This window comes from Phyllostomus hastatus, unplaced genomic scaffold (genome assembly GCF_019186645.2).
Source record: "Phyllostomus hastatus isolate PE091 unplaced genomic scaffold, TTU_PhHast_1.1 phas_contig_5, whole genome shotgun sequence".
Lineage (NCBI taxonomy): Eukaryota > Metazoa > Chordata > Mammalia > Chiroptera > Phyllostomidae > Phyllostomus > Phyllostomus hastatus.
Genome location: NW_025333897.1, coordinates 5,663,758 through 5,674,344, shown reverse-complemented (window position 1 = coordinate 5,674,344; position 10,587 = coordinate 5,663,758). Strand labels below are relative to the sequence as shown.

Genomic DNA, 10,587 nt, shown 5'->3' with positions numbered 1-10,587 from the left:
CTGCTGGGCCTTCCGGCAGCTGCTGAGCCTGAGATGCTGCACCCACCTGCTCCTTCCCATCATTATCTCTGAATGTGTGCAGAGGCCTCTCTACCTGCCTGGGAGGGCAGGTCCCTGGGGAAACTGAGGCTCTTGGATTTGGGGATAGGGTGTAGAGGATAACTGGGCTCATGAGAGAGACTATGAATCAAGTCCAAGAATCTTTATTTCATGAACAAAACTACCTGTGTAAAGAGACGAGGCTGACTGGGCCCCTTTCTAAGTGGCCGCAATCCAAGGCTGGTGAGAGAGGGTGGAGTTGGGCGGGGCAAGAGTGCATCACAGGAGAGGGACCCCAGGTCCAGCCAGAGGAAGCAGGAGGGGAAAAGTCGGTGAGGGTTTAAGTGGGTCCCAAACCCCCTGCCCTGAGCGGTTCTGGCTGGTCACAACCCTGCTGGGCAGGGAGAAGCTGGGCCCTTGGTGCGTGTCTGAGCGGCCAACATGTGCAAATCAGCAAGGAGGAGGGGTGCGGAGCTGCTGCCCCCACCTCACCGCCCCCCCCCTCAAACAGGCAGCAGAAGCGAGGGTGGGAGCAGCGGCAGTATTGCTTTACCCATCATGCATGGTGAGAGTGGGCGAGTGGGCAGGAGGAAGAAGGCTGGATTAGGGGTTTGAGCCAAGCCCCCTGCCCCCTCCCACCCTGGAGGCTCCGCTGGCAGGACTCTGAGGCTGTGGAGGCCCAGGAATGGCCAACCCCCATTGGGGGTAGGCTGTGCCCAGATGTTCCCAATTAGGGCTGGCTCTTCCTTGAGGCGAAGCCCAGGGCCTAAAGACGAGGGAGAGACAGAATCAGGGACCTAGTGGACTGACGCCACCCCAGGCCTACCAGCCCCCGCCCACCTACCCACCTTACCGGTGCTATTCGGCCACCTGGACACCCGTACAGTTCTCTTTACTTTCTGAGGTGATGGCCAGGTATTCCGAGCTGTGGGGGCAAAGGCCAGGTAGACAGTGACCCCCTCCTCAGTCTGGCCCACCACCAGGAGACTGAAGAGGGTTGTGGTCCCTGCCCCAGGTGCACTGGGCTCTAGAGTTAGAAAAACGAGGGGACCATGGGCTGGACTCCTGGTGACCCACAAGAAGTCCAGGCTGGGGTCCTGGAGCCCTGAGTCTGAGGTAGGAGGGGACTAGGGGCTCAGACTCCTGGGTTCTGGTGAAGAAAGAGACTGGGACCTGAATGCCTGTATCTTTGGGGGACTGGATGTTGGCCCTGAACCTTGGGTGCTAAGAGAAGTGGGGGGCTGAGAGTCTGAGGTAGGAGAGGTCTCTGACAACAAATGCCCCCCTCCGAGGATGACTTGCGGATGGTGCCCTGGGTTGCTCCCCTGTCCCCTCCCCACTCAGTTCATGCTCCCCTGTGGGAGGTCCTGGGTGTCCTGGCTTGCCTCCTCCCTCCTCACCAGCCCCTCTTACGCATTTTCTTGAGCAGCAGCCTCCGTGGCAGCAGCGATCTTCTTGTAACAATAAACCATCTCTGCCACAAGCCATATGGTCAACACGACGATGAGTACATACATCATGATCTCAGACACGATGGACGCCATGTCTCTGTTGGCTGCAGGGGCCAGACAAGAGTCAGTGGCAGCTGAGGCCAGGCTCAGGAGGCAAGACAGCCTGTGTTCCTTGAACTCGTTGTCCCAGCTTGGGCAAGTGGCTCGACCTCCCTGGGCCTGGTCTGCAAATGGGAATGGGCTGCTTCCCGAGAATCATCATTATTACTAGTCACTACCTGTGGATGCACTTCAGGGTCACCTCACCCTGCCTCCCTGTGTAACTCAAAGGTTTACCTGTGTCAGTCAGGTGGCTGTAGGTGCCCAAGAGCTATAGCTCTGCAACCAGAAGGCTCAGGTTCAAGTCCTGGCTCTGCCACTTGCCAGTTGTATGACCTTGAGCAAGTGACTCAACCTCTCTGGGTCTCAGTTTCACAATCTCTTTCATGAGAGTGTTGTGAGAATTTAAAAAGCTTTAAAGGTCCTTAGAATAGTGCTGGACATATAGACATCATTCAATAAATGTTTGCTATCATTGCCCTGGCTGGTGCAGCTCGATTGAGTGTCGATCACTGGATTGAGTGTCGATCACTGGATTGAGTGGATTTCAATCCAGTGGATTGAGTGTCGGCCTGAGATCTGACTTGGTCAGGGCGTGTACCTGGGTTGCGGGCCAGGTTCCCAGCTGCGGGTATACGAGAGGCAACCGATCCATGTTTCTCTTGCACATCATCAATGTTTTTCTCCCTCTTTCTCCCTCCTTCCCCTCTCTCTAAAAATAAAATCTTCTAAAAAATATTTGCTATTATTAATATTATTATTACTGTGACTACTGGGGCAGTACAGCAAAGTGGTTAAGAGCAGGGGATTTGGGGTCAGACAGCCAGGCTTCAAATTCTGCCTCTGCTCCTTAACAGCCACACGACCTCAGACAAGCAACTCTCCCTCTCTGGGCCTTGATCCCCTCTCTGTAAAACAGGGGTGATCACACTCATGCCCTCTCACAGGGTTACTGGGCAGATGAAACACCAGTTAACATTCCACATGTGCTTGGATACACTAACAGACAGCAGCCTAAGTGTTGGCTACTGGTGGCTGTTTTCCAGAAACCCTCCATCTTTCCACAGCACTGGATCTTGCCACCATCAGCTTCCCTTCACTGAGCATAAATTTAAACTGTAATGAGAGCACACTTAGCCAGGGATCCAGAGTCAAAGGCTACTAAAATCCAGCATTCTGGGCTGGATTTCACAGGTGTCCCATCTGGCTGGCCAGGATCTCATCGTCCCTGCCGTGCCCATGTGGTCTTCCTCCCTGTCAGTGCGTCCTTTCCGCGCCTCACCTGTGCAGATGGCGCTAACGCTTTCTGGGCCAGAGCGAGGGAGGGTGCAGGGCCGGATGCTTCTCCCCTACTGCCCCACGGGAGGAGCTGGGGACAGGGTTCCACACTTCATTCCTTCACTCAAAAAGATCTCACGAATAAACCCTGGCTGGTGTAGCTCAGTGGATTGAGCGCGGGCTGCGAACCAAAGTGTGGCAGGTTCGATTCCCAGTCAGGGTACATGCCTGAGTTGCAGGCCATGACCCCCAGCAACCGCACATTGATGTTTCTCTCTCTCTCTTTCTCCCTCCCTTCCCTCTCTAAAAATAAATAAATAAAAACTAAAAAAAAATCTCATGAATGCATCTTATGCAGTGAATATGTGCTCTCAGCCAGGCCCTGTATTTCATTCTTTATCTGAGCATCTCCATAAATGACTCTTCAAAACAACCCCAAAGATAGAAATAGTCCTGGCTTCCCACGTCAGCTGACCTTAAGAAGCACACTGAGATGATGTGTGTTGGATATAGCTCACATCACTAGAATTCTCAACCCTCCTTCTGGAACTCAATGCCCAAAAGGATAAGTCATCTGGTATCTCCCGCTCTGCCAACCTGATTAGGACAGTGATAGGCATAGGTCTGTAGCCCATTTTTCAGACAAGGATATTAAGGCCCAGAGAGGGGAAGGGGCTGAGTAAGGATGCACAGCCAGGATTGAACTCAGAGCCAGAATTCAATCCCAACTGTAACTGACTGCCAGGTCTGAGCTCCTATCTGCTCTGCAAAGCTTCCACAGCCAAAGAAAGATTTGTAATAGCTGCTGTACAGCAAATGCAGTCTCCACGAACCCACACATATCTCAGGAGGGAGGCCCATCAGTCCCCTGTATTACAGATGAGAGACTGAGGCACAGGGGTCACCAAGGGGCCCAGAGGCATCTTCTCTGGGGAGATCTTTGATATCTTCAAAAACCCCAAACCTTCCGAGTGCTGCCCCTTCATGCCCACACAGGCCAGACTTCTCACCAGCCTCAGACACTGCTTCACCTCAAGACACGTGTCACTCACACTGGGGACATCTGACGAAAGAGTGAAGACGGCAGACAGAGTCACTGTGGTCAAGCTGCTAAGTACTAAACTCAGGTAGGCTAAGGCAGAGGAAATGATTCTACTCTTGCTTTCACTAGCCTGGGAACTTAAACTTTTGAACTCTCCAGTTATGACTGGAGACAGACTGACTACATGTGTCTTAGAGGCAAGGCTCTGATTACCCCTTAAGGACTTAGAAAAGAATGTTCAGGTGTCCAGACCTACTGATATCCATTATTCAGACCCTTGGGCCCTTGGAAGATTATCATCTCAGATTAATCCAGAGGTTTAGAATGCAGGGCTGATTTTTTTTTAATGCAGTCTTTATTGTAAGAACTCTTAGCTTTTCTTTCTTCTTCAGAATATTCTGGGTTCTGTATAGTTGTTTCTGGTTTGAAAATCCTAAGACTTTTAAATATATCTTGATCATTTACTTCTAGCCAAAGCCTCCTGATTCATTCCCACTTGGCCGACACATCCAGAACAGAGGTAGCCTTCGTGTCCTCTTCTGCCAGTCCCACTGCTGCGGGGGGGGCCACAGGTGCTCCCCACCATCTCTGCACCTCTGCCAGGCCGGGGAAGCTCCCTCCACCATTACCCACTGCCCCTCCTTCAGAAGTGATTCAGTTCATCCCTCGGCAGTTATTAATCACCAGGAAGCAATACAGGCTGATAGGCAATGTTGCAACTGTAGTAAGAGAGTGAACTATAATAAAAAAGAATATGGCATGGCCGGCAATGCTAGTAATACAATAATATCATGGGTCGTGAAAGAAATACTATTGTGTGATGAATAACACTAAAAATACTACAGTGTGGTGGGTGACGAATATATTGCAGTATAACAGGTAAATTTTTAAATATTGAATAAGGTTGATATTTTAAAATACTATATATATACACTATAAAATACTATATAGCATGGTAGGTCATGATATAAATATGATAGTATGGTTATGTTAAAAATGTTAAAAACACTCTAGTATGATGAATTACGACAAAAATATTGTATGATCGGTAATGTTAAAGCAGCATAGCGCAGGGTATAATATACTATAGTGGACAATGTTAAGAGGCAATACTATAATATGGTAGGTAACGCTGCAACCCCAGGCTCTGGAAAAACAACATAAAAAGCTCTACATTATGGTAAATGTTGTTAAGAACATAGGCTCTGGGAGGTAGTACAATATCGTAGATAACGTTAAAAAAGGGAGACCATACTGAGTCACAAGCGTGCCTGAGCCCCACCACAGGATCCACCATGAAGATGAGGGTGGTAGCCTGAGCCAGGCCACAGCCACAAGATGGAAAGAACCTGGGGGCCTGATGGACTCATGGAGCCTCCCCACCCTCCTGACCCCTCACCCCAGCACTGATTTGAGAGGCAGAATTGACACAGACTTTAAGCTGCAGAGTTTGGAGGCATCTTTGTCACAGCCACTCCACTCTCCCGCAACTCATGTGGGTGGGGTTCCATCTCCTATGTGCGTGGGTGGCTGCCCACCCAGCATCTGTGTCCTACACCAAAGAGACTCTCAGACACATATCCTGCATTGAATTTTGCTAGATCACTTTCATAATAAACATAAAAATGTTAATTATCAAAATAAACCCGCAAGCTCTGGCTATCAGCAGAAGACAGGGAGTCATACAAAGAACAGAAATGGCGGTCACACAGGCTTGGTTGGCTTCCAGTTCAGGTCCCAGCTCTATGACCTTGGCCATGTAATCTTACCTCCCTGAGCCTGGGCTTCCCTGTCTGTAAGAGCCCCAGCCCAGAGGGACTCTACAGCAGGCACTGAGGCCTGTCTCGGAGAAAGGAAGAACAATGCACACTGTCCATGATGCTGTGTATGTGCTGCGGGCCCTGAAGGGTGTCTCTGCCACAGCTTTGTGGTGGTCCAATGTCTGGGATATCACCCTGACTCTCTGAGTCGATATGGGTCATAGGGCCCCAGGAAATTCCAATTTACATCCATTGGAAGATGGTTCAGAGAAGGGATCCAAGGCAGCTGAAGCCAAAATAATGAAACGGTTCAAAAATACCTTAGATCCCACTGCTCACTGCGGCCCTAGACCTGTGGCACTGGCCTCTCTCAACAGCTGTTCAGAAATGAACCCTGGGCCCACCCAGATGTGCTGAGTCAGGATCTGCACGTTAGTGAGACTCCTGGAGAGTTGTGTGCAAGGTAGAATTGGAGAAGCACTCCTGTAGGTGACACACCCATGTCTCTTCCCCCACTGTCACACTCTTGACAAACAGAGCTGCCACCACTGCCCCCATGTACCAAGGCCTTGCCGGCAGGCGTGCCAACAGCTGACACCACCAGCATATCACTCAATCCTTACAACCTCCCTGGAACAGAGAAATGGCTCAGACAACACCCTGAAAGGTAGATACCATTACCATCTTGTTTCCTACAAGACAACCTTTGGCTCAGAGACAGAACAGACAGATAGCAGAGGTTTCACACCAATCACTTCCATGGGAGACCCCCACTGGGACATCTCTGTGAGTGGAAGGGGAATGGAGGCCCGAGCTGGAGCTGGGGAAAGAGGCGCCGCTCCCCATGGTGCCGCGGCGGTTGGCTGGCCCAGGAGCCAAGCCAGCTCTTCCTGACCTGCCATCTGTCCCTCCGTCTGGCTGCCAATGGGCAGCAGGAACCAGGGACAGGCAGGGTCTGACTCACCTTTGTCCACCACGTCCACGTGGATCTTTTTGACGATGGTGGTTTTGTACTCGTAGTTTTCGAAGAAGAGCAGGCGGTAGACGTGGCACTCATAGTCGCCCGAGTGGTTGTAGGTGACATTCGTGATGAAGATGGACAGGTCCTGCAGGTCCCTGGTGCCCCGGCTGCCATTCCATACCACACGGCCCTCAAAGCGCTCATCCTCCTCCAGCTGCAGCACCTCGTTCTCATAGCGCAGGATCTGGGGGCAGTGGAGGGGGGGTCACTGATGAGCCCATGTCCCTCACCTAGATCTCTAGTCTGTTCCTTGCCCTGACACACAGAGAGGCAGATGGACACACACAGGGGCTGAGGGCGCAGAGGGGCTAGGGTCATGCCTGGGCCGGCCCCAAACCCTGATTATGCCCCTAGTCCTGAGACACACACACTTACACATATTTCTCACCTGCCCCCCAGGCCCTGTTCAGCCTTCCTGGCCCTGATTCTCTACAATTCTGCCTGGGCCACCAGATATACACCTCACGCACAGACAGAGGCAGCGTGATCCAGCTGCTGCCGACCCCAATTTTCTAGTTGCCCTAAAAGTGTGTGGTACCTCCTCAGATATAATTCAACATATACACAGTGTAACTGAGGTCCAAATAGTTCTGCTTCTCCTCTATGACGACCACCGAAAACATTTTTGCTGGTACAAAATACTGCCAATGACATTGTGCCAAACACGGGCCAGGTCAGTCAACCCAATCAATCCTCACACAGACCTATGAGCTAGAGACCATGACAATCCTCTCTTTACAGAGGAGAAAACTGAGGCTCGGACAGATTCAGTGACTTGCCCAAGGTCACCAGCTGGTTAGTGGTGGAGATGGAACTTGAATCCAGGTCATCCATAACAGCACATTATTGAAAGCAAACAACCACACCCCAATCCTGCCTTCACGCAGACACCGACATGCACACACCTTCACAAACTCCTCAGTGCCCTTCTGGCGGAAGGTCCACTCCGTGAAGGTCTCAGCAGTAGTCTCGCTGCGGCGCTTGCAGGAGATGCACAGGATTTTGAAAGTCTCTCCATACACGGCCTCTGTCTCGGAGTCCACCTCCACACAGCCCGCCCAGGCTGAGGACACTGCAGAGACACCAGGGGCACCCATCACCCTCGGCCAAGCCAGACCTGCTGGTCACTGGCCCTGTGGCCCCTCGGAAACCATCTGTTCCCCTCAATAACAAATGGACAGAACTGGGCACCGAGACTGGCCTTATCACTCACTGAGTGCCCTTGGCAAGCCACCCATCTGCTCTGAGCCTCAATTTTCCTCTGTGGATAGTGAGGAAAGCAATTATTTCTGCTTCTGGAAGCTGCTGAGCAGATTCCATGAGTTTGGTAAGGTCCCAGCAGTGGGCTGGCACACAGAAGGCCCCCAATCAGTAGGACTGTTACTGTGCTCAGTAACTCCAAGTCTGTGCTGCCCAACTACCCCTTCCTTCTTCAGAAGGCCACTTGGCTGGGATACTGCAGCATCTAAGTGGTGTGTATAGAATTCCAACTGCGTTAGAAGGTAAAGGTGGCAGTCATTTCTACCATTATTGCTCTGCAAAACCAGCCAGCCCCAGAGAAGGCTGGGAGAAGGCAAGTCCTCAGAGAGGGAGCTGAGTGCTGGAACCAGGGCAGACCCACACCCCATCCCTACTCCCCAGTGCCACAAGTTCCTGTCATCCACCCCTCCCCAACTTCTCCTCACTCTGCCCTTGGGCTCCCACCTCCTGTTAGCTTCTTTAAACTCACCAAGCTGTTTTCTGCCTCAGAGCCTCTGCACCTCCACTGGATTCTAGTGCCTTTGGGTCCCTCCTCCACATTCTTACTTGCCGCCTCCTTCCTGACCCCCAAAGCTCACTAGTTAATTCTGTGTCTTTCCAGCTCCAGTTCTGGGTCTTTTTCTCTGTCCCTGAGTCTCTTCCTCTACTAATCTAAGGGGCTTCTTGTCCTCCTCCTCTGCGGTCTCTTTCAATCTCTCCAAGTAACTCTGTCTCTGACTCCCCCTCTTCATCTCTCCTGGGGTCTCTCTGAAGATCCCACCACTCTGTGTTCTCTTTTCAGTCTCAGACACGCTCTCGGCTGTCTCTTTCTCTCTCCACCTTTCCCTGTCCACCAGTGTCTCCATCTCTTTCTGGCTCTCTTTATTTTCTCTCTCCACAGTTCGGATGAACTCTCTTAATCTCTCTGGCAAACTGCATCTCTCCCATCACTTTCCGCCCCTTTACTTCCATCTCCCCAGTCCCCCAGCGGAGCACTCCGGAGTACTCCGGGTCCTTCTGTGTCTCTCGCTCCTTCCCTCTCCTGCCACCATCTCTCTCTGTCTCTCCAGCTCTCTTCTCAATCTCCCGCAGCCGCCACCCCTCCCACTCCCCACCCCCCCACCCCCGCCCGCCGCGGCTGTGGGTGTCACATTGCAGCCTGCGGGGCTCCAGGAGCAGCTGACTCCGCGTTTCCTCGCCCCCGGCTGGACGCCCGAAGCCACGAAGCTGTGCCAGCAGGACTCCCGTCGGCTCTGGACCACCCACACCTTCAACCCTCCCCCAAGCTCCGCACCCGGCGCGCACAACTTCTGAAGGGACTCAGGTCGGGGGATGAGCGGGAGCGGCCCTCGCCCCACTCTCCGGGGTCCCGAGCGCGAACCCAATACCCCATTGCGCCTCGCTGCGCCCCTCGCCTCGAGGCTCCGCGCACTCACCCAGCGCCGTGCCGACCACGAAGGCCAGCAGTGTCCCCATGACTGCGTTGCGCGCGCTGCACCCCTCTCCCAGGCCGCCGGTATTAATAACCAGGCGAGAGGCGGCGGGACCCGGCGGCGGTTCTGATGTCCCCGGGAGCGCGCGGGCGCAGCAGCTGCGGCTCTGGGACTAGTGAGGGGGGAGGAGGGGGGGCGCGGCCCCCCCGCTCCGGTTACCGCCAGGGGCCCAGCCCCGGGGACCGGCGTCCGGGCATCCCCACCGCGCAGGCGGCGGCCGCTGCTCGGGCTGTTGCGCTGGCGCACACAGCCGGGCTCATCCACCAGATGCCCCGACCTAGACCCCCTTCAGCTCGGGCGCTCAGGCTCGGGCAGTGCTCTCCTGCGCACTGCAGCGGCAGCGGTGGCGGCCCGAGAGGGAGGAGGGAGAGGGAGGGGGCGGGATGAATCACCGCGGGGGGGGGGGGAGGGCGCGGCCGCCTAGCCTTTGCCGCAGCGGCCCGGGTGGCGCCGCTGCACCGGCTTCTCCGAGTGGTGCAGGGACCACGGCTTCCCAGCACGGGCGCATTGCCTGGGTGTCCGGCCCCTCCAGACGCTAGGGACCTCCAGGATTAGAGTCTGGAAAAGGTCACCCCCAGAATCACAAGGGGGCAGAGAGGGTGTTTTGGGGACAGGGCTTCAGACTTCACGTTATAGAGGTCATCCCCATGGGAATTAGGGGGTCTTGAAGGGACGTACAAGTAACCTCTCTCTGGTACCCCTGGCATCAGGCCTGAAGGTGTGGGGAACTCAAGTGGGCAGGGGTGGGGGGTTTGGAGGTCAGGCTAGGACTACCTATGATACTCCAGACCCCTCTGAAGCAGGACCCAAACGAGAGGCTGCCCTGGGGGCTTGGGTGGTATCTTTCAGGAGGATGCCCCTTCTTTGTCTTTGACATCATCTTCTATTTCTTTCTGCCCTCCACTCCCAAGCTGCTTGCCCAGGTCCCTGCCTTCCCAACAGAGCAAGCTCATGTCCGCCTCTGGGCCCTTGCCCTTGCTCCTCCCTTTGCCTGCGCCACTATCCTCCCAAGTAACCGGAAGGTTCACACCAGGTGCTCCTGCAGCTTCTAGCTTCAATGTCACTTTTGTCCGGTCTCTAGTCCATTCCAAGGAAACTGCTTCCCCAGTCCCTTACTTGACCTCCTTTACTCCCTCCCCCGCCCCCCACAGCAGTTGTCACCAGA

The 10,587-nt window shown here is 53.9% G+C and overlaps 1 protein-coding gene across 1 annotated transcript; it reads right to left on the bottom strand.

Annotated features, from left to right (window-relative positions):
- Nucleotides 1–187: 187 nt before the first annotated feature.
- SCN1B (sodium voltage-gated channel beta subunit 1) lies at nt 188–9,767 on the bottom strand. Its single transcript, XM_045846793.1, has 6 exons — nt 9,366–9,767; nt 7,596–7,762; nt 6,634–6,874; nt 1,453–1,594; nt 893–964; nt 188–805 (listed from the first exon to the last, which is right to left on the bottom strand). The coding sequence occupies exons 1-5, from the start codon at nt 9,403–9,405 to the stop codon at nt 898–900; spliced, it is 657 nt and encodes a 218-aa protein (XP_045702749.1). The 5' UTR covers nt 9,406–9,767; the 3' UTR covers nt 188–805; nt 893–897.
- Between the last annotated feature and the right edge of the window lie 820 nt (nt 9,768–10,587).